This window comes from Petromyzon marinus, chromosome 83, assembly GCF_048934315.1.
Source record: "Petromyzon marinus isolate PM22_M1 ecotype Great Lakes invasive population chromosome 83, UKy_Petmar_22M1.pri1.0, whole genome shotgun sequence".
Classification (NCBI taxonomy): Eukaryota; Metazoa; Chordata; class Hyperoartia; order Petromyzontiformes; family Petromyzontidae; genus Petromyzon; species Petromyzon marinus.
The window spans coordinates 5,985,034-6,009,103 of NC_133748.1; the positions used below are offsets into that span (position 1 = coordinate 5,985,034).

The 24,070-nt window shown below is 45.6% G+C and overlaps 1 protein-coding gene across 1 annotated transcript in view; it reads right to left on the minus strand.

Annotated features, from left to right (window-relative positions):
* Positions 1–5,804: 5,804 nt before the first annotated feature.
* The window catches only part of LOC142907794 (tripartite motif-containing protein 14-like), a 28,725-nt gene continuing 10,459 nt past the window's right edge, over positions 5,805–24,070 (minus strand). The window contains exons 3-7 of the mRNA XM_076057598.1: positions 17,353–17,448; positions 15,335–15,568; positions 14,248–14,270; positions 13,046–13,182; positions 5,805–11,063 (exon numbers count right to left, since the gene is read on the minus strand). Of these exons, the coding sequence (XP_075913713.1) occupies positions 10,456–11,063; positions 13,046–13,182; positions 14,248–14,270; positions 15,335–15,568; positions 17,353–17,448 (1,098 nt within the window). The 3' untranslated portion in view covers positions 5,805–10,455. The remainder of the gene's footprint in view (positions 11,064–13,045; positions 13,183–14,247; positions 14,271–15,334; positions 15,569–17,352; positions 17,449–24,070) is intronic.

Here is a 24,070-nt window from a genome sequence, read left to right on the forward strand (position 1 = left end):
AAACATGCCGACGCGGTCAGCAACCAAGTCGGGGGTACAGGGGGGTGAGGAAGTGGAGTCCGGTAGCCCGGACCTCACAGAACAGCCGGGGGGTAGTGGGACGAATGTAGCGGGGAAGTCGGGAGACAACGGCCCCGACAATTCGATGATGGCGGGGGACGGTAGCACCCACAAATCTCGCGGTCAACCGTCAATGGTCGAGCCGCCACAGGGGGTGCAATTGGCCGACCTCTGTACCTCGATAAACTTGGCACGAAACCGCGAGAATATTCAGCACTAAATTCACAATGGGAACAAATAACTCCAGCCATTTTAGATAAATCAATTGATCGTGTATTATAGCAAAGAAACACAACCTCTTCAATAAAACTGTATCACTCATCCCTCAATGATAATCACCAAAGCAATTATTAAATTAACCCTATTAATAACCAATTAACACTAAACTAAAGTCATACTGGCATTAAAACGTCAGCTTTATAACAAACAATACACTTCAATATAATCACAAACCACTAACCTAACCTGCCAATCACAGCCAATCAGCCAGCAATCAACTCTGATTATTGTTCGTTATTTCAGCAAGTTTTTGAGCCAGATGGCCAGGATTGGGCAACACTTTTCACCAAGGAAACTGGAGAGCAGAACAGACTAACTCCGTGTTACTAACCTAACATCAAAACTTAGAAAACATGTTTAAGAATGACAGTTCAGAGACAATAAACAGCATATACGGTTGAACATCAAAAATAAAATAGCTTTTTCTTAAATCTCATTAATGGTCCCCAAAATCTATCCGGGCCACTGTTGTTGCAGTGCCTAAGTTGGCTATTATTGTTAGTTAATTTTAAAAGCACCGTGAGGCACCAACTGAATATCGTAAAGAAAATGGTTACACTTTAAAAGCAGTAACCTTGAACGCCATTGATAATGGGAAAGACAAATGGAAGGTAAATTTTCCCTCCAGATGACAACAAAATATTGATCATATTCAATATTGTGTAGAGAGGATAGAGTTCCTTTTTCTCCGATCTGCTGAAGGAAATTTTATTTTAGTGAGCTCATCACGGTGCTTCGTGGAATGAGGTAGCCTGGCATCTGAGATAAAACGGGAGATAATAATAAAAGTTACATCATGATTATTCAAGGCCCTGACTTGTGACGCATTGATAAAAATAGATCAGAATGTACCACATGGCTGTCATTGTGACGTCATGGCACATACTGACTGACGTGGATCTGGAAGCTGTTTCACGCGAAAAAGAGCTGCTGTGTATGTCTCATTATGCCGTGTGCAATCTCCAACGAAACGTGGGGAATAAAAAAAAAAATCCCAGTTGGGGCGCCGCGGTGGCAAGGTAGATGTTATCTCCCTCGCCTGGTATGCAGGAGGTCGTGGGTTCAATCCCGTCCCTGAAGCCTGTTGTATATGTCGAGTTTGCGAGAGTGTCTCTCCCTGTCCCTGTTGTGGTCGGGTGAATTTTTCTCCGGTTTTTCCCTCCACATTTAGAATCAAAATTACACGTTCAGAGTATTTGGCTGCTATAAACTTCCACGTGATGATAAGCCACTTGGTTGAGCTATCATTTGTGGTCAGGTAGCTTCTAAAAAAGAGCTACATAGCTCAGTGTCCCTTAGCTGGGAAAATAGTTTTAGTTTAAAGTTGGCCAACAACTTCCTTGATTTGATCTCCTCTACTGTCGGGTGGCGATGGAGGGTTATAGTTTAACTTATTTTTGTACTTTATATCTACACAAGAAGATCTCACCCACAATAAACTGGTTAAGCTGGAATCACAATACAGCACTGGTCGTGAGAGTATAATCTTGGAATTAAAACCAAAATTTAACATCGTGCTTAAAAAAATGAGTGAAAAACAAAACAAAAACTCTTCGGAGAGCTTGAATGCAGCGGTTGTATCACAGGTAGTTAGTCCATTACAAAGACAAATAGACCCCGTGTAGCCTTCAACAGACTGTTGGGATAAGTGGTGTTGGTGAGTAGCACGTATGAGGACCAGCATGAGGACAAGCACGGCACATGAAGGAGTGGGTGAGCACCACATCAGCCGCCTTTGTCTCCCTGGTGGAAGTATTTATACACCACACCAGGTACTCAATTGAGACTGCGTCAACCTACGGGAGGCCGAGGACCAGTTCAAATAATCATCACTGATGGTGGCCTTGAGCGGGAATCGAACCTTGGTCGCCGGGTTCGTAATTTAGGTCGTTAACCGCTACAATACCGCTCCCCACAGTTTGTTATACTATTACCAATACCCGCCATTCGCCACAAACTGATGGTGATGTCACCATGGCGCCTGTTCCAGGCCAGGTGCACTGTAAGGCCACGTGAAGTGTTGAAGGCTCGCAGGTGCCATGGGTTGAATGACTGAGATAATTGGAAGATGTATACTGTGCCATCTTGCTGCATTTAAGCCGCCCGGCGCTCTGCTTGTTGTTGTGAGCATCGCTCCTCTGTCCTCCGTTGTTGTTTGAGGGCAACTGCCTCCAACTGCCCAATAGCATCCTTCACTAGCCTCTTCTATCGAGGCCGATCTTAACACTGCTGGCACAAGTCTTTGGCAAGTCCAATCAGTGCAACATCATCCCGAACCGCATTAGTGCATCTCTTCTCCAGGCCGTGAAATGCTCGTTGAGCCTCCTCTATCTGGTCAAACAGAAGTTTCTTGGCCATGCGGTGGCTGGGCATTTGGACTACGTAAGTCAACACAACCTTACCTGCCAGAGGAGCTCACTGATGAGAATGTGTCCAGATTTTTCGAGGATTTGTGAGCCCCTCACACAATCCAGCCTGGTTAAACCCAGGATGGATCGTTGGCAGGAAAGCTGAATGTTTCTAACCAGCACATATATTCCAATAAAGGAGTCCACTTTCAAAAGCGTAGAGAAGAGAGGGCATGACTGTGGCCGAGAAGACTCGAAGCTTTGTGTGGAGCGACAGAACAAGTAGCTTCCCCACAGCATTATGCAGCTGATGAAAAGATAGTGCCACCTGGCTAATTCAGAGTGAGACCTCAGCTGTCAAACCGGAGCTGGTCATAAGCACACTGCCCAAGTAGAGAAAACTCTGCACTCTCTCCACAACTGCCCCATCAACAATGGGAAGCTGAGGAAGTGGAATGTTTGATAGCACAAAATACCCAGAACCAAAGAGTATAGGTGCCTAGTGTTTTCTGGGGCTGATAGTAAGGCTCCACCTTTTAGCAGCACACTTAGTAGCACACTCCAGGTCAAGCATCAGGGCCTCCAATTCCTCCTCTGAATGATCAGCAATTACCAAATCATCGGCATACATAACATGGTTGACCAATAGGGAGCCATCCCTCGACCACACCTGAGCATCAATCAGCCTCCCATTGTATCTGTACCAGATTGAAATTTCTTTGGTACAGCCATATAAAGCTTCTCAAACCGGGCATCGATCAGCCTCCCATTATATCTGTACCAAATGGAAATTCCCCCGGTACAGCTATTGAAGGCTTTACGAACTACGTGGTCAAAATAGATGTTAAATAATGTGGGAGCCAGAGGACATCCCTGTCGCACCCCAAGGTGTACTGGGAACAGCTCTGACTCCCGGCCATGCAGCTTTACCTGGGCCTGCACACCATCATGAAGGCTCTTAATGATTGTGAGCAGAGAGTCAGGGACTCCGAAAGCACGAACAGCCCAGAGTCCAGGCCTCTTAATGGTGTCATAGGCCTTGACCAGGGCAATAAAGCAGAGATGTAGGTCTTGTGGGAATTCCCTACGCCTCTGCTGCAGCAGACGGACAGAAAATATGGCATCTGTGCAGGACCACCCTTTTCTGAAACCACATTGGGGCTCTGCAAGCATCTCCTCAGCGTGCCTGGGAAGATGTTGATTAATAATCCTTCCCAGAGGGGGGCAACTAGAGCATCCTTCCAATCCTGCGGAACCCTTCCTGTGGTCCACACATTTGTGATGATGTCATGTAGGGCAGTTGCACACAGATGCCACCCTCCCTCAGCGTTTCACTTGGGAGATCGTCTCTGCCCGGCGCTTTTCCTGTTCTCAGACTCCGGATCACTCCTCGTACTTCCTCCACAGATGACACTTCAGCTAACCACTCAGAAGGGGTGGCTAATTTGGCCAATTTTTTAGGCACCGCAACCCTATCAGGGTCATCTCCACCTCGTCCCATGATGTTGTCTGGGCTGAGGGACTTACTCTCTCCCAAGACCACACAGGAATGCTCTCCAAACCTACAGACCTGTTCAAAGGGGTCAGAGATTGGATCGCCGTTCTTTCCCGTAAGGATAGTAATAGGTGAGGTGCTGCAAATTAATTTATTGATGGATTTAGTTATTCGTGATTCGGACTACTGAGGCAGATTCCATCTTGTCAGCAACCCGCAGCCACCACTCATCCTTACAGCACTGCATGTCTCTTCAAATCTCCGAGCTAAGGCTGCGGTAAGCCTCCTCATTCTCTGATATTGGATGTTGTAGACAACGGGAGTCAGCCTGTCGTTTTCTCTCAACCAGCTGGAACACTTCCTTCTTAAGCTGGGGTCTCTGGGGAGGTGTTGACTGCATACCCAATGCAGCTATTGCAGCTGCATGAGCCAGTCATGAGCCACAGTCATGAACCTCACCCATTTCCCCTCCGCATCAGGATGGGGGATGCTGCCAACCCCAGCTGCAAACCCCAGCTGCAAGCGATGTTGAAATTGCCGCTTGCAACTATCCTCAGCTAGCTGATACCAGGCGACTGTGTGTGACTGGCAGGCACATCTAACAGATGACAAACCAATGGTCAGTGGGCAGATCAGCTCCACGGTAGGCCCTATATAGTCCAGCAGATGTTCTTGCTTGGACCCGGCGTGCATCCGCAATGTTGTGTGGATGCGCCGATTCCAGAACAGGGTGTTGGTAATTACAAGCCCATCGGCTGCGCAGATGTCTAGCAGCCTCTTAGTGTTAATATTGAGCTGATCTGGCCCATGCCTTCCGATCACTCCAATCTAGGTGTCTGCATCATGATCCACTCGGGCATTAAAGTCACCCAACAGGAAGACTCCATCCTGAGGGGGAACTTTAGCTAGCACCTTGGACAGGAGGTTTAAGAAGGCATCTGACTCATCGGCCTTGTCTGCATCTCTCTACTGATGCTCATTTTTGGTGGGGGCGTAAGTAACCATTACCATTTCTCACCTATTGTTGACAGGGAGGCGAGTCCACAGTAGCCTGTTGTTGTATATGCCGGGTCTTAAAAATTTGAAAATAATCCAAAAATAAAGTTGGGGAAATGCGTAATTATCCTAATTTATGATAATTTATGTAATTATGTGCATAAATAATGCTAATTCAAAATGTATCATCGTATGAAGTTTGCGATTATGCTAATGCACACCGTTATGATCATTATGCCCTGCCTCGTTGCCGAGGGTAGTATTATAAATCGGGATCATACAATTGTATGCAGTTTTTCAGGTGTGCTGTAAGTATGCTAGATTAAGCTTGGCTTCGTTGTCTAGGTTCGTATTATCAATCTGTATAATACAATTATTCTCGCTTAACATTTACTGATTATGTCTTAGTGTTTTTATGTCAGGTCTCCAAATTCTAATCTCACCGCAGGATACAGTTCTAATAATTAAGATTATTATGCATGAACTTAGGAAGGCACCACGCAGACACTTCTGTGTTAAGCAATTTAAATTTCTAAACAAAACCTTAACACTCTAATATGTGAACTCTTATGCTTGGAATTGTCAACACAGTACTCCTGGAGATGTTCTCTTAATTTGATCCATACATTTAACCCTCAATGATCACGTTTGTTAACTGGGTAACAGTACGATCGATTATTCTTCGATTGTACTGTTAGCGAGCATACACGGTGAGAGGAAAAAGTCCTTTAAAAAAATTCATGCAACGATATTCATACGAAGGCAATAAAGAAACATGTCCCAAAGGCAAAACATATACGGCAATGAATTCATGGGGAAGATTACATAATTAACGAAATATTTGGAACAATGGTGTGCGGCAGTATGCCTGCTCCAGCAAATACTTATCAATTGGCTAAGGCTTCAATAAATTCGCGGGCAGATTCTGTGCTCAAAAGAAAGATTTCAACACAATATTCTCCCTGTGAGTGTGTAGATTCGTAACCTAGGTTTCTAAAGGTTTAGTTTTCATCGATGAATTCATTGATAATATTTATGCAAATCAAAAGAAAAATAACTACTAAAATACTTCTAAGTGACCGTTTCCCCGTAACCCAATGGCAGCCGTGTTCTTCGTTATCAGTTGATACTTGACGCGCTTATCATGAGTCTTCTTACTATTAGTCCGGGTATGTGTTGTGTGTGGTTGGTTTGTCTTCTTGATCAATTCTTTGCGTTGTAATGTGTGGGTGTGTGTGTATCATACGGGCAGCTTGGCTCTCCCTCTTCCTCAGGTCTACAGTAGTTCTGTCCACAGCTGGGTAGAAGAGTTGGCACGACGCTCGCCATCGGTGCGCGATGATCCTGTCGTCAGGTAGCACCCGCAGCTCGTCCGCTGGCAGCTGACACCCTTGCTTGGTGGCGCTGGTGACGCTGCGGTGTGCTCTCTCCTGCTCCGTCTCTCTGGCAGTGTCGATTGCGCGTGCAGCTGGTTCTCTGCGATGCTGGCTTGGTCGATGCCTGGCGCTTTCCGCCCTTTCTCGACGTTGATTGCTTGACGTTTCCCGCCGTCACAGAACTCTTCGGTGACTGATCGCCCTCGGTGGCTGGCTGTTATCTTCTGTGGTTGGTCATCTTCTGTAGTTGATCGCCGTCTTCTGCCACTGGTAGCTGTGATAGCGATGTATGGCTCGTGTCTGTTTTTTATGCCAAAATTTCTTCCTCTGGCTCGCCCAAAGGACCGGAACTTCCTTTGATTTCACTCTATGCTGCGGGGGGGGGGGGGGGGGGTAGGATTGTACGTGTGTCCATGTGTGTGTGTTCTCATTTATTAAGCCATTGGCTAAGTCTCACCCTGGCTTGATTCTTGTCCCCCTCCTCAGCTATCCCACCATCAAAGGGAAACAGATGCTCCAGATTGCTCCCGAGTGCGTCCTTCTTCTCCACCCTCTGCAATAATTAATCTGGAAGGAGGGGGGGTTCCCCTGTCTGGTGGAGTTCCCTCCCCCCTTTTCTCTTCCCTCCAGGTGTGACATTCTTTTGCCTCTCACAAAGGGGTGTGTTGAGGCTTTTGAAGTTAAACATTTTATTTGACCTCCTATAGCTTGATACCGTACCACTTTATAGTTATGATTCTGTACGTGACTCAAGGTATGTTTGTGGCAGTGTTTACAGTGCTTCCATCGTGGCATTTGATTTTTATTTATAAGAGATGCCCTCTGCCTGCGTATGCAATTCTATCATGTGCTGCTGGAAGACAAAGGTGGTTGGGAGACTCTTCCTCTATGGAATACATTTATCTTGGTCACGTGATCGACTCCCCTCGCCCCATCTCTCCTGGATGACTCCCGGCTTAACTCTTCATAATTATTATTTGGTTTGTTTTCCACGATTCGTGTTTTAAGATTGTATTACTACGTATGTTCCTAGGGTTTGATTAAGTTCTGTTCCCCCGTCTGTATCCAGGGATCCGTGCTGTTATACTAGAGTTATATTTTGATGTCCTGAGGTTAAGAGGTATAACTAAGTTTTAGTTAAGCTTCTTGACTGCTGGAATTCATATTCCTTGTTTTTTTGTAAAGTCATGTAGACGGCAAGATGTAAGAGAATTTAAGGTGAATAACATTAGTATTTTGATTTAAAGCTTTCGTGAATGCAGGGATTCATATTCTTGGTTCTTTCGGTAAAGTCACGTAGAAGAGAAACAATAAAATAATGAAAATATAAAACAATAAAATCTCACGACGTTTCGATTGCAACACAAGCAATCATCATCAGGTGTGAAAACCGCAGCAAGAAAATTTGAAAAAAGTGGCGTTTTTTAACGTTAGCACCACGGAGAGCGATTTGACAGTTTGTTCAGATGGACGAGTCCATCCATGTTCGGAAAAGAGGGGGGAGACGAAAATAATGGATGCGGTCTGAAAGCCACCATAAGCGTGAACAATCAATTAAGACTCGAAATGGTTTATCAAATCCTTCCAATGATTGCTAAGCCAGAATCCATCTTCTCGGTTGAAATTGTCTCTTTGTTTGTATATGTGGATAGCCTCATGAACGAATCTCTCATGGTAGCCAGATGGCTTGCAAAGAACCTCTGTCTTGGAGAAGTCAATGTCATGTGAGCCTACTGAATTATAACAGTGATCTGCCACGGCCGAGGTGTTGGTCCTACTGTGTTTTAGGTCTGCTTTGTGTTCACGAATGCGGTCTGAGACATGTCGTTTGGTTTCTCCAATGTAACTACTACCACAGAGGCAACTTAGTTTGTAGACGCCAGGGATTCTGGACATACAGTTTTATTATGTTATTGTTTCCCTTCTACGTGAAAGAAAGAACCAAGTATAACATTAGTATTAATAATATGTTTTAGAATAACCCACTGTGTAGATTTTAGTCTGGTTTTTAATCGGAGTGAGTGTTTTGGCAGTCTATAATGTTTGCATATTCTTGTTGCTGAGTTTTTGTCATCCCTCGTCTGGGTATTTATGTTTGTTCTACTTATTGGGGTGATAAGTTGTTTCCTCAAGGCCTGGCTCCTTCCTTCGCGGTCGGGTGTCACCTTTGTCTATCTCAATGGGGGTCGTGGTCTCTCCCTTTGTGGTTTTATTGCTGCCCCATGCTGCTAGGAGACAAGGCGGCCGGGAGGCTTCATCTATGGAATCCTTTTCTCTTGGTCACGTGATCGACCCACCTCGCCCCATCTCCCCTGGATGACCCCTGGCTTAACTCTTTATAATCATTATTTGGTTTATGTTTTCCACGTTCGTGATTTAACATTGTCATTTCACGTGTGTTCATAGGGTTTATTAACGTTTGTTCCCCCGTGTGTATCCAGGGATCTGTGCTGTTAAACTCGAGTTATATTTTGATGTCCTGAGGTTAGAGGTATAGCTAAGTTTCAGTTAAGCTTCTTGACTGCTGGAATAAATATCCCTTGGTTTTTGTAAAGTCATGTAGACGGCAAAAGGTAATAGAATTAAGTAATAATCCACTATGTAGACTGTAGTCTTGTTTTTAATCGGAGTGATTGTGTTGTCAGTCTATGTCGACTCATTTTGTCGCTAAGTTCTGAACATTAACCGTTGTATTAAGAGAAACGAAAAGGCACATTATTGTAGAATTTGCCTGTTCCTTCGTGGCACCTGGTTGTCTGTGCTCTTAAAACGGGGGCCTTTGAGGCTACGTATATTTCCCCCGTGTCTCATTAGTAATTCCCCCCCTTCTCTTTTCTTTTGGGTTTTATTATATTTTATGGCTTATCTCCGGCTGCCTGGTTCCAGTGTGAGAGGCAGCTGCTGTGAGGGGAGGGGGGGTTTATCTCACCCCCTTTCGCCCCCAAGCGACACCATCAATGATTAAAAAAATATATATTGGCAAAATCATTCTTAATATCAATTTTGGAAAAAGGGCTATATATACAACACTGTAACTTACAGCTTCTTAGACATCACCGCCACGCTCCCACACCCCCTTCATTATTTTGTTCAAAAGAAGTGGCAATCCCTGTTGTTTGGCAGTTTCCTACGCCAAGTGGAGAGCTGTCGACCCCTCATAATTATTGAAGCCAGAACCGGTTCACCGGTCCGCCTGTATTTCAGAGGTCCAGGCAGTACTGGTCCATCTCATGACAGAGGAGAGGGAGCCTCTCATCCACAACGAAACATTCCATTAGGTCCACAAACACACGTAATATAATTGTCCCTGGGAACCGAGATTCCAACCATATAAGCACAACTTCCCACGTAGGTATATGAGGCTCTGTATGACGCCATGAGTTTATATTGTTTTCTATGTGAGTATATGGGTATCTATGCGAGTCTATGGGTATCTATATGAATATATCGGTATCTATGTATGTCTATTGATTTCTACATGAACCTGTGGTTATTTATGCGAGAATATGGGTCTATATTTGAGTCTATTAATTTATATGTGATTTTGTGGGTATCTATGTGAGTATATGGGTTCATCTAAATATCTGCTTATCTATATTAGTCTGTAGATTTGTACGTGAATCTGTGGGTACGTATACAAGTCTATAAGTATGTATGTGAGTCTATGCGTATCTATTTGCATCTGTGGGTATCAATAGGTCGATATTTGAGTCTATTTGTGTTGAACTAAGGTTGTGGATAGTTATGCGAGTCTATAGAAATCTATCTCAACGGTGACGTGAACAGTGCACATCTATGACAGTAATCAACCAGGGGAGCAACAGTGCCAGAACGGCTAACCTAAACAGCAATGCTCACAGAGTGCTCTGATGTTGGGTCCACGTCACCTCTCCTGAGAAGCCTAGCAGAGGCCAGCGCAGGAGCGTGGACACGTGGCTATTGTGATGCTGCCGTCTAGCACTTTGAACGCAGGGAAGAGTGGACCATCGTATTGCACAAAGTAGTAGGTGTGCAAGTGGACCCGTGCCTGTGAAACATCATAGAATGACAGTCGGTCCATGTCACAGTCCAGCAGAATGCCCACCCTGTCGATGTGCCAGCCACTACGGCCACCATCGCAGCTGATTTCAATGTCGGTTTGCTCTGCATCGTGAAAGGCACTCAGATTTCCATCGTCGTCGTCGTCATCATCGTCTCTGTATTTGATGCACCACGACTCGGCATTTTCACCCAGCTCCGCATCGCTGGTATTGCCGCTCCGCTCCATCGACCCGTAGCAGACGCCCACACACCACTCGACGCACTCGCTGACGTCCACCTCCCAGTAGTGCAACCCGGAGGTGTAGCCCTCCTCGCACAGCGCTTGCCTCCAGTAGGAGAACGCCTCACAGCCCTCCGTCACGTCCCGCCGCCTCCTGAGGGGCCGAGACAGGCTCAGGGCCTTGCCACAGTCGTCGGCGTCCAGTTGGTAGTGGAGTGTATCTTCATCAAGGGTTGGGCTCCTGAAATCTTCTCGGTCATAGAACGCACGCGGAAAGGACAGCGGTTAGTCATCGGCTCCCTTAGCTGGTGGACTGCTTCTGCTGTTGTTGATACAATGACAAACAACGGTGCTGGAGAATCCCAAACAGCTGCACTGCCACCTTTCAGATCTTGGGTTTAAGTAGAGGTTTCACCTGCCCGTGGTTACACCGGGTACTCGGGGGGTGTACGAAGAGTGCGATCGCCAAAAAACATAACCGTTGGGTTGTCTCTTAACTATATACACAAGGACAGCGTGTACATCATCAAAGCGTGTTTGTTTGCATGTTTTACCACCAACAGGATGTGTGAGTCATGCAGACTTGATGATTCCTTGCAAAAGGTGTGTCTATTTGGTGTTTGAACATCTTAACACCTCCTGTAGTATTATTCTTTTTTTACAGAAAGGGTAATAATGCATATAATTTTTTTCATCACACAAACTGATAACTTATCACTCTATCTCCATGCGAGAGTGTCCTTTTAGGTGCATTTCCACCTTGGGCTGCCATTCTGTCTCTTCGTCTGCAACATCACCCATCGGTCCTGCTAGTCGACGTAAACTGCCCAAACCCCCTAAAAGTTTCCCTGCCAAGTCAAGATGATGCCACTAACCTTTGCATTTTTTCTCTGTAATGCGTACGGCACCCTTTCTGTCTCTCAGTGCAATTCTATGCATGCGACCTCTCCACGCTCACTTGCGCCCCATTCGAGTGTCCATTCAAGTTGTCTACCAGCGTCCCCCCCCCACCCCCCGCTTGTGATTCGGTGTGTTCCACAGCAGGTCGTTTGCGTGCTGACGGAACACCCCTCTCCCTCCTGTAGCTCGCCGGGACCGCTGCCGCCCGTTCTCTTGCGCCTCTTCACGTCGTCACAGTCATTCGTTCCCAAACTCTGAATTCATAGGCGGCAGAAGCTTTCCTTTGTTTTTGGATGGCGTGGTCACATAGACGTAGTCACATTAATGTGAGATTCGTGTTTGACGCATTTGGTAACTCCCTTCATTTATATATTTCCATTTGCGGAATAGCTGATTGCACCTGCCGTGTTCAGTCAGCACGCGATCTGGGCATCCCACTTCCCCCACATGGCAGTGAGCCTCCGGATAGCAGGAGGGTGGTTAGAGCCTCAACACCTCTTCTCCATTGCCCATTCTCGTCCTCTTCCCTCCTCCTCACCCCTCCACTCCTTCCCTCCCCTGTAGTCCCTTTCGTGATCCCCTGAGTAGAACCACCTGGTAGCCCGCTACTACACCATTCCATTCTGTGTCACCATGTTGTAAGCCATGTTCATCAAGCGCCTGGAGTGAAGGGCTATATAAATATACGTGTTTAATTAGATTCGATCATCAGATGTACCACTTATTAGCGTTTTCATCGTTATCAAAATAGATAACAGGAACGGTGGGTGAGTGATTCGGTGAGTGGGTGAGTGAGCAATTTAGTGGGTGAGTGAATGAGTGGGTGAGTGAGTGGGTGGGTAGGTGAGCGAGTGGGTGGGTGAGTGGGTGGGTGGGTGGGTGAGTGAGGTGGGTGAGTGAATGGGTAATTTGGCGCATTGGTGGATCTACAGATTAAATGCAGAACTTTACAATTGTAAATTATTATTCATTATATTATTATTAAGTGTGTTCTCTATTCCACAACTTTGATGCCAAATAAAAATATCCCCTGTATAGCCGGTAGCAGTCTGCAGGGGCAAGTGTTGTTATCGAGCAGCGCCGAGGGGGTGGTTGGCTATCACCAGACCCAGGCACATTTGTCTCCCCAGTGGCGATGTATACTACACACCACACCAGGTACTCATTTGAGGATGAGTTGAGCTGGGGTGGGGGCTGGGGGCCCAGGACCGGTTCATATAATCATCACTGGTGTTGGTGGCCATGAGCAGGAATTGAACTTGGGTCGCCTGGTTCGCAACGCAGCCACTCGTTAACCACTGTGCCACCGCATGCACGCACACAAACTTACTTCTGAGCATCGCGTTTTCTGTCTTCCAATTGGAGATTCTGGGGGAGAGACTCTGCAGCAGGCCATGCAAGGATGAAAATAGGTCTCTAGTCACGATGTTGTCATTTGGCGGGTTCTTCATCATCGCGGCCGTTATCCTGAACGTGGAAGAAACAAATAAGGAATAAGAACATCGTGGATCTATGGGAAAACCTTTGTTGGCCAGTATCAAGATGATTACAAAGAATAGGCTTGCAATACCCTTCCCGGTAAGAATAAGAATCATAATACAGGAGTTGTGTTAAGATGTTCAAACACTAAATAGACACACCCTTTATTGCAAGGCATCATCACGTCTGCGTGAACCACACCACGCTCACTGATAATAATAATAATGTATGCATTGTCTTCAAAATTGATTGGCCTGCACCAGAGCAACAGCCTCCTGGAGGAATCCGATGAGGTATAAAGCTCTTTTTCACAGATGTCCAGTAGGCACGGGTAACAACGTTAAAACAAACAATACAAAAATACATGATCGCAGTGAAAAGTACAAAAAAGGTAAAAAACAAATGACCCAAACACATACAAATAAAACAAAACCAACCCGATTTTAGCAGGCAAAGCCCACCGAGGTAATAACTTTTCTTTTAAAGCTACCTGGACACACATGATAACTCAACAAAGTGGCTTAGAAATGTGACGGTTACAGCAGCAAAAAAAATCTAAATAGTCTAGATGCATGTTTCTAAATGTGGAGGGAAAACCCGGAGAAAAAATCCACGCAACCACCAGGACAGAGAGAGACATGCAGACTCCTAATATGCAGCAGCAGGCGTCAGGGTCGGTACTATCATGATGATGATAAATAAAAGTATGGCAATAATACAGCTTCCTTCATGACAAGGCCATAAAGGAGACTGTAGCTCTGGTGTAGGCCAATCAGTTCCAAGGACAATGCGTAGATTATTATGATGGAAGTGTGTTTGCACATTTCACTACAAGCATGATGTGCGGGTGAACACAACTTGATGATGGCCTTGTGATCGTAGGTGTCTCGACATATTAATACAACTCCGGTGTTATCATTGCGGGGAAGGATAAAGTGAGCATATTATTTATTCACCATCGTGGTACCAGTAAAACATGGATCTTGAATGTTCAATTAAACTGGGATTGGGGAGTTGAGTGGCGGTGGAGTGACGTGAAGGTGTCCGACCTACCTTCTCTCCAACTCACCGCTCACCTGCGACAGAGGGACAGGGGTGCACGCGTGAGACATCCATTGGTAAGCTGGTCACCATCTCAGGGTAACCTCATCTCATGTTGATATACGGAGTGTACCAAAATGAATACTACACCAAAAAAAAGTTGAATATCTGTATTGTCTTGATTTAAAGCTTTCGTGACTGCAGGGATTCATATTCTTGGTTCTTTCGGTAAAGTCACGTAGAAGGTTTTCACACCTGATGATGATTGCTTGTGTCGCAGTCAAAATGTCGTGAGAATTTATTGTTTTATATTTTTATTATTTAATTGTTTCCCTACTACATGACTTTACCGAAAGAATCAAGAATATCTGTATTGTCATTCGAGATGCTGATATGAATTTAATATGAATGCTGCACGTAATAGACATTTACGTTTTCGTTTATTTAATGTTATGGTATTGATTAGATATGCTCGAATTATTAATAAACTTGTATATGTTGCCCATCGTTCAGAAAAAAAAAATTAAAACACAGCTGTAGGCACGCATGATGACTCAGCATTCACAATACCATGTTTTAGTTCTTCCAGGTCAGTTGGTTTGCGAGCCTAAGACTTTACTTAAAAAATTGAAATACAAATTTAATGGTTTTAAGTCAAAAATAGGGTTTCTCTTTCAACAAAAAAAGCCTACGTGTTAAACTAAAGAAATGGGTTTGTCAATCTAGATGATGTAAAGGTGCATCGTAGCTCTCAGTGGCTTCCTAATATCAGAAGAAAACATTTTCCCAGATGGCCGCAGAAGCAGCGTGTTTGAAAATGCCACGAAATGAAGAGTTGACCGCTTTTGTTCGACGGCTGAGCCAATAACCGCCGCTGCTGCTGCTGCGAGGATGACAGGAGTTCGCGTGATGGTGGTATACAGCTCCTTGACGAGATCACCAAAAGTATTGTGTGGTTCATTCGTGGCAGGCACTTTGTGTGTGTGTGTGTCATGAACGCGACCTTTTAACACTGTATTCGTTCAGCCAATGCAGCAGCAGTAGCAGAAGGTGCTATTGACGATTTCCACACTACTGGTGCCCTCTGTTCTCCACGTACCTGGATAGCCCGCACGTGATTCGTTTCCTGCAAAGCCGCCTGCACCTCTTTGGTGACAGCCACCATCTCAGCGACCATCTTCTCTCGGGGCGCCATCTGGCCATGGATTAGGCCCAATAGTTTACTCTGCTCTGCATGCGCCAACTGCTTGAGTGTGGCCCTTTCTTCCTCGAGGGACTTGATTGCAGTGTTAAAAGCGTCGTCTATGGATTTGTCAAAAGCTGCCGACGTTCCCTGAAATGGGACGAGAATCTAATTTTCCGCGTGAAAAGATTACAGTTTTAGCTACAAGTACCACCGCTGCATGGATGAGCATGACCCACGTGAGTTGCGAGCTGTCATTCGTCCAAAGTTCGCCACGTGGATGAGAGTGTGGGTTGGCGGAGGCGAAGGGGCATTGGACATGCTGTGGCGTGCGAGAAAGAACAATTGACGGAGCTGCCGCTCAATTCGCCAAAAGTTAGCTGGTAGGAGCATCAGCAACGCGCCACACCAGCATGACGGCAGCTTGCAAAAACCCAACCAATAGTAGATGTCTATTGCAACTTATATTAATATATTAACCCCCCCTCTTCTCTTCTGATTGGTTCACAATTGACATCACATTTATTTCTCCTATATTTAAGACCGAAACAGGAGGTTTTCTCCACAATTCTGGCTGTCACCTGATATGGCTGGTTGTTTATAATTACTGGCCAAACATCAGTATATGAATTGCAAATGTTGTGGGGGGTTTTACTCTCCAACAAATATCAAATTGGCACGTTTTATTGGCATGACAAACCACCATACTAATTGGCTATGTCGGGTGGTGGCCGGTTTGATATCGGCATTAAGTGGAATCGGTATTAATGTGTTGAATCAAAGGGCAGCACGAAAATGAGCATGTGAGGTATTGATCTAAACAAAGGAATTCGTGGAGGAAGGACAGAATTACGTAAGAATAGGCTTTACTGTTTCTGATAAGAATACGAGGTGTTAAGATGTTCAAACATATTTTTTGATAGCTCAACCAAATAGCTTATTATCATCAGGTGGAAATTTAAAGCAGCAGTAAAATAACCTAAATGCCCGACATTGATTCTAAATGTGTACGGAAAAAGAGGGGACCTGGAGACAAATCCACACAACCATGAGAAGAGCGAGAGACAGAACCAAACTCAAAAGATACAGCAGCAGGCATCGTCAGGGTCGGGATCGAACCCACAACCTCCTGCATACGAGGCATGGGAGATAACATCTCCTAGCTACGAGGGCACCCAAAAACCGAAATGGACGGCGACTATCACTACAAGGCCTAATCAAGACTGCATTAACCACACACCATGCTTGTGGTAAAATATGCAAAAAAAACTGCTTTGATTATAAAGTAGGCATTCTCCTTGGAACTGATTGACCTGCAACCAGAATCAAGATTTTTCAAGATGACCATCAGATGTATCAAGGTGATCATCCTGATATTGGTGCACGACAATCAGTGATACTGGTAAAAAAATGGGTCCCGGTGTTATACCAGAGTATAACGCCAAAAGGCGAACACAGCACGATGACAATGCAAATATCAAAGTATCAATAGCTCGGGTTGGCCAATATAACTGCCTTTTTTCTGTTTCAAAGCTAGTGGGTATGTTACTATCAAAGCACTTTTGTTTTTACGTTTTACCACAAGTGTGATGTTGTGGTTGGTGCAGACTTGATCATGCCTTGTCGTGATAATTCACGATGTAACACGATTTTTGTTCCTGGGTAGTGTTATTTTCTAATTGCTTATGCCTCAAAAGTATAGAAAATGGCTATTATTCCCCACAAACGTTGCTTACTTACTACCCAGGAACAAAAAAACTAATTTTGTTACACAGTGAATTATATAATTGGTGTCTATTTGCTGTTTGAACATCGTAAACATCAACTCTATGATTATTATTATCATTGCCAGGAAGGGTAATAAAGCCGATTATTTGGATCATCAATCATCTTCATTTCATGGGAATTTGTGTTATTGTGTTATTGGGTCTCACCTCTACATTGGCTTCCGTGTTCTTCAGTATATTCAATCTTGCTGCAACTTTCCCATTATGTGTCATAAGTTGTTGGAGTGAACGCGATAGGGATTCCTGTTTTAAGAAGCAGAAAACAAACCAAACAAAAAAAGCCTATAGCAAAACGATTTAAATCATACACGATATTTACCCATTAAATGAAAAGGGTTGTTGTTGTTGTTCAGAAAAAATGTAAGGAACCAGAAAGAGAGGAAGACCAAACACAGAAAATTATGGCTTGAAGAAGGCGTCATCAGGGGATTGATGCCAGAAAGATGTAGCCACTAACTTGAGCCATATTTGCACTTCAAGACAAAGGAGAAAGTGGAAACAACAAGTGAAGAAAAGTGCAGTGGGCACCTACTCCGGGCTATCTTGCCTCATGGATCGTGATGATGATATACTACACTACTATTCATGACACGACTATACGCTACACTATACACTACGCTATACACTACACCAGTGGTTCTAAACCTGGGGTGCACGCACCCCCTGGGGGTGCGAGATGCCCTTTCTGGGGGTGTGAGACATGCCAGATGTTTTTAGAAGCTAAATCGTTGAACACAAATGAAGCACAGGTACGCAAGTCCCACTACTATATTTCTTCAAACCTATGTATTTATTAACATTATTACAATAAAAAAAATGTTGTATCTGTCTTTGTGTCTATAGCCGTGTTCCCGCTGCCTTGTGGATAAGTCTGGGAAGACAAAAGCTAGGGGAGCACACCCTGAGATTAAAGCAACGTGCTGGTGGCGCGCGAAAGGCGGTCCTCCGATAGACTGGAGCTCCGGCAGCCTCCTGCAACTGTGGAAGAGGGCCAGTCATCCTGGGTTCTCCCTTTGCACTGGATTCCACCCTATTGCAGTGAAGAAGTGCTGTTGGGACTTACGCACCCTCAACCGCACTCTAAATATACTCTTTGCGCAGGTATCCACTTCTGCCTCTGTGAATCTAGCATCTGGAAAACTGGACAAAAGTCTGGCGGCGTTGAGTGGTGTGGCGACGGGAGTAGGTACGAACATATCCGAAGCTCCTAGTCAGACCCCTGCACGCCAGCGGCACAGGGCATTTGGTCACTAGCAGCTGGGGCTGAGTTGCAGCTGCTCTCAGCAGACCTCTGTGTGACTGAGTAGTCCTATATAGGATCCGCACTGATCACCCATGGGGAGGGGCCTTGAAAAGGTGGCCTAAACATTGCAAACTCAAACTTATGTGGATAGGTAACCGCACCTATAGGGTTGTTCCAGTCTGCAGTCGAAAACACAATAAGAATATAAATCTTGAATTAAAGTTTCCGTGACTGCTGGAATTCATATTCTTGGGTCTTTCGGTAAAGTCACGTAGATAGGTTATTTTCTTTGAACCTATCTAAGTGACTTTACTGAAAGACCCAATAATATAATAAGAAAATAATCTCCGTTAAACTGGCAACGTGGAATGTAAGAACCCTATTGGATGCTGACCGGGACACTGAGAGACCCCATCGAAGAACTGCTGTAGTTGCAGCGGAACTTAAGCGATATAACATTGATATTGCTGCACTTAGCCAAACAAGACTCCTGGATGAAGACTCCCTGAAGGAGGGCGGCCAGGGTTATACCTTCTTCTGGAACGGATACCTCCAAAGAGGACAACATCGACATAGTGTGGGATTTGCAATAAAAAACAGTCTCCTACCCAATCTCACAGAGAGTCTGATTGGCATGAGTAAGAAACTCATTACGGTATGCTTCTCGCTACCAAAGAAGGGCTATGCCACACTTATAAGTGGCTATGCACCGACTTTACCATCAGAGAGCGAGGTTAAGGATCGCTTCTACCAAGCACTAGATGAGGCCCACCGTCGCATCCCCAGCAATGATATATTTTTGCTGGGTGACTTCAATGCTAGAGTGGGAAAAAACAACCAGGTGTGGAGTGGAGTTATTGGTAGGCATGGCATTGCGCAAGCTTATGCAAAATGGCATGAGGTTATTGACCCTTTGCGCTGAACATAGCTTGACCATCACGGACACCATATTTCAACTAAAAGACAAATATAAGACATCCTGGAAGCACCCACGTTCCAAACATTGGCACTTAATGGATTACATCATTGTGAGACGTTCTGATATAAAATGTCTTATTCACCCATGCAATGAGAGGTGCTAAGTGCTGGACACATCACAGACTTATCACGATCAAACTACAGGTGAGAGTGCGCCCTCCTGTCTCTAAAAGTCAGGAAAGAAGCAACTTGACTGTGCCCGGCTCTGAAATGCTGTGGTCCGAAACGACCTTTGATGATCTCTGGCTGAGAAATTGGAAGACGTTGAGCCTCTCCTAAGCGCAGATGATTCCATTGATGGAAAGTGGTCCTCTATCAGCTCAAGGCTCTATGAGGCAGCAGCCAACTCCCTCAGCCACAAGCGCATAAGACACAAGGATTGGTTCGATTAAAACTCTGCATCAATAACTTTCTTACTCAAAGATATGCACAAAGGTCACAGTGCTATAATCAACAACCCCACATCAGACACATTTCAGCAGCGATGGCGAGCATTAATAAAGGAGGTGCAGTCTACAATGTGTGCCCTGCAGAACGAGTGCTGGGTATCGAAGGTGAACGAAATACAATCCTACACCGACAAAAATGATATGCACAACTTTTATGGTGCAGTGAAAACCATCTATGGCCCATGAAACTGCTCTGTCTCTACCCTGAAATCGGTTTATGGCCTGACCCTCATAAAGGACCAGAAAAAGATCACACAGAGATGGGCCGAACATTTCGAAGCCCTTCTCAACCAACCCTCCCCGGCAGACCACTCTGTTCTGGATGAACTACCTGACTGCCCCACTATTCAAGACCTGGATCTCCCACCGACCTTCACAGAGGTACAGTCAGCAGTAAAGTTTTTTGAAAACAACAAGACCCCAGGTCCTGACAGAATCACTGCGGAGATCTTCAAACAAGGAGGTTACCTTTGCATCCGAGCACTACACCTCTTCATCACTCAAGTTTGTGAGCATGCAATCATCCCCCAGCAATGGCGGGACGCAAACATCATCACCATCTACAAAGGCAAGGGTGATACGTCCATGTGTGGCAACAGCCGTGGCATTTCACGACTGGCTGTTGCTGGCAAGGTCCTTGCCAAAGTAACGCTCCACAGACTGTTGCAGAACGTCACAGAGGAGCTGTTGCCTGAGTCACAGTGTGGTTTCAGGCTAAACAGGAGCACTGTAGACAGTGCTCCTGTTAACACAGCATGGCAGCTCGAGGAGAAGTGTTGAGAGCAGCACCAGGACCTCTTCATGGCTTTTGTCAATCTGCCGAAGGCCTTCGACACAGTTAACAGGGAGTTTCTGGGGGACGTTTTGCTGAAGTTTGGCTGTCCAAGAAAATGTGTCAATATCCTGCGTCAATTTCATGAGGGGATGATGGCAGGGGTGACCATAGGAGGCCAGGAGTCCGAGCCCTTCAGGATGTGCACCAGCATATGCCAGGGATGAGTCCTTGCTCCGGTACTCTTCAACATTTTCCTCCTATGTGTCAACACGCTACTGCACAAGGAGATTGAGAAGAATAGTGGTGTTACAGTGGACTTCAGGCTGGATGGCAAACTTTTTAACATCAGGAGGCTCTGAGCTGTCAAAAAAATTACATCTGAACCTGTCATCGAGCTGCAGTATGCTGATGACTGCACGCTCGTGGCCAACACACCAGAGATCCTGCAAGCCACGCTTACAGCTGCTGCAAGTGCATATCATAGATTGGGTCTCTTGGTGAACATCATGAAGACTGAAGTAGTATGCCAGTGGGCATCTACTAATCCACCTTATCCGCCCACCATCACCGTCTTTGAGAAACCACTCATAATAGTGGTATCCTTTATGTACCTGTACAGCTTTCTGTCTGGCGTCTGCAGCATTGAAAGGGAAATACAAAACCGAGTAAAGCAGGTGTCATCCTCTTTTGGCTGGCTCAGCAAAAGGGTATTCCAGAACAAGGACCTCAGCCTATACACTAAAACATCTGCTTACCCGGAAATGGTCATCACAGCACTCCTTTACAGCTGTGAGACCAGGGCCTTGTACAGTCGCCACATCTGGATGGTTGAGGCCTTCCATATTCGGTGTCTTCAATGCATCATGGGGATAACCTGGTGTGACCGAGTGCCCCAAAATGAGATACTCTGCAAAATCAACTGCATCACTATGGAGGCTACCATCATCCAGCACACACTCCGCTGGCTCGGTCACGTCATCAGGATGCCAAAGGAGCATCTTGTATGTAAGGTCTTGTATGGCCAGCTGCACCTAGGCCACCGCTCTACAGGGGGCCAGAAAAGGTGCTACAAGGACCAACTGAAGACGGCCATGGAAAAGTGCAGCCTGAACCCTAGCCAGCTGGAGGACATGACTGCAGAATGCTCCATCTGGAGCCAGCTGTGCCAGCAAAGAGTGTCGAAGCTCGAAGAGGACCGAAGTGAGCTACGGAAAAGAAAGCATCTCAAGAGACGTGAAGCCAGAACCATACCTACACCTCCAATCAGCGACTTTGCCTGCTCTGTCTGTAGCAGACGCTGTGGGTTGAGGATTGGACTTCACAGTCACACAAAATCCCACAAATAGAGGCAGAGGTGGAAGGTCATCATCGGATACAATGGACAACCCCAAAGAAGAGAGAAGAGATATTTTCACGATTTAAAACCAAAGGGGTGCAAGGCTGCAGTAAAGGTTAAGAACCACTGCACTACATTATACCTACATTACACTACCATACACTATGTTAAAATACACTACACTATATGCTACACTACTATATACTACACTATACACTACACTACTATACACTCTGCTATGCACTACACGATATACTACACGACCAAGATGTGCCAATAACGTGAGCCATATTGGCACTACAAGACAGAGAAACGAAAGTGAAAACAGCAATGAGTGACGTAAAGTGCAGTGGACACCTACTACGGGCTATCTGTCCCATGGATCGTGATGATAATTTACCCATGGGAAGCCCTCCGCTGATTTCCCAAGGCTTTCTCCCGAAGGTCTTGCGTTATGAGCGATCGACAAATCCCATATTGAATGGTTCATTGAGGAGCGGGAGGAGACCAGGATTCATACAGCCTACTCACGAACGGCTAGGAAGTCTTATCTCCCTCGCCTGGTATACAGGAGGTAGGGGGTTTGATCCCAACCCTGACGTCTGCTGTATATGTGGAGTTTGCGTGTCTCTCCCTCTTTCTCTTCCCTCAGTCGTGTGGATTTGAATCTGGGTCCTCCAGTTTTCCATCCACATTTAGAATAAACATCACTTGTTTAGAGTGTATCACTGCTACTATAAATATCCAAATGATATGCAATTTGCTTCAGCTATGATTTGTGATGGCCAGGTAGCTTCTGAAAAATAGCTGTATAAGCTAAGAGGGCCTTTCCTGGTAAAATTAAAAAGCTTGTAGTTTTTGTTAGATTATCGTTTACTAAATGCACACAGTCCTGAAACATCGCGAGGAGTGTTCAAAACAACACTGTCGATTTTGGCAAGGTTATTTATTTTCAATGTGGATTTTTTTTTTAGTTTTGCGTGTACTAGTGGGCATTCACAAGTCGAGTTTAAAACAAAGTTCGAGTGCAAAACTACAACGTTTTATTGCTTCGCGACCACATTCATCCCACGAAGTCGCATCAATTGAGGAGGCCAGTCACAACCATGCTTGGCCCAAACCCAGATTCCAATCTGACCTCTGAGCCACACCACGGCCATCACTACTACCACCACCATCATCACCACCACCAACAACAACAACCGCCATGTCCCAATAAGTGGCAGTGACATCACCACGGCACTTGTGCCAGGCTATGTGCATGTTAAGGCTATGTGAAGTGTCAAACACCCGCCAGCAGTAGGTCACGTGGCAGACCCAGGTGCTATGGGTCGACTGACTGAGATGACTGGCCGATGCACCACCTGTGCCCCCTACTATGCCAAGTTGCTATGTTTTAGCCACCCGACATTCTGCTCATTGTTGTGAGCGTCACTCCTCTGCCCTCCGTTGTTGCTGGAGGGCGACTGCCTCCAACTGCCCAGTAGCGTCCTTAACGAGTCTCCACCACAGAGGCCGATCTTGACACCGCTTGTACCAGTCATTGGCATGTCCAATCAGCTCTACATACTCTTGTACCACATCACTCCATCTCTTCTCTATCCTGTGCGGTGCCCGTTTAGCTGGCCTAACCAAAAGCATGCGGTGGCTTTTGGTTAGGCCAGCCAACACAGCCTTGCCTACCGGAGGAGCTCACCATTGGGACATTGTCCGAAATTTTCAAAGATTTGTGAGCTCCTTACACAATCCAACCTGGTTAAACCCAGGATAGATCGTAGGCAGGCCAGCTTAAATGTTTCCAACTGGCAAAGATGTTTCATTAGGGGAGTCCACGTTATGCAAGCATAGAGAAGGGAGGGCATGACAGTGGCAGAGAAGACCCAAAGCTTCGTGTGGAGCAACAGACCAGGTAGCTTCCACAGTGATACGCAGCCAATGAAACGTTAATGCCGCTTGACTGATCTGGAGTAAGACCCCTGCTGTCAAACCAGAGCCGGACATGAGCACACTATTCAGGTATGGGAAACACTCCACTATCTCCACAATTGCCCCATCACCAATTGAGAGTTGTGGGGGTGGAGTAT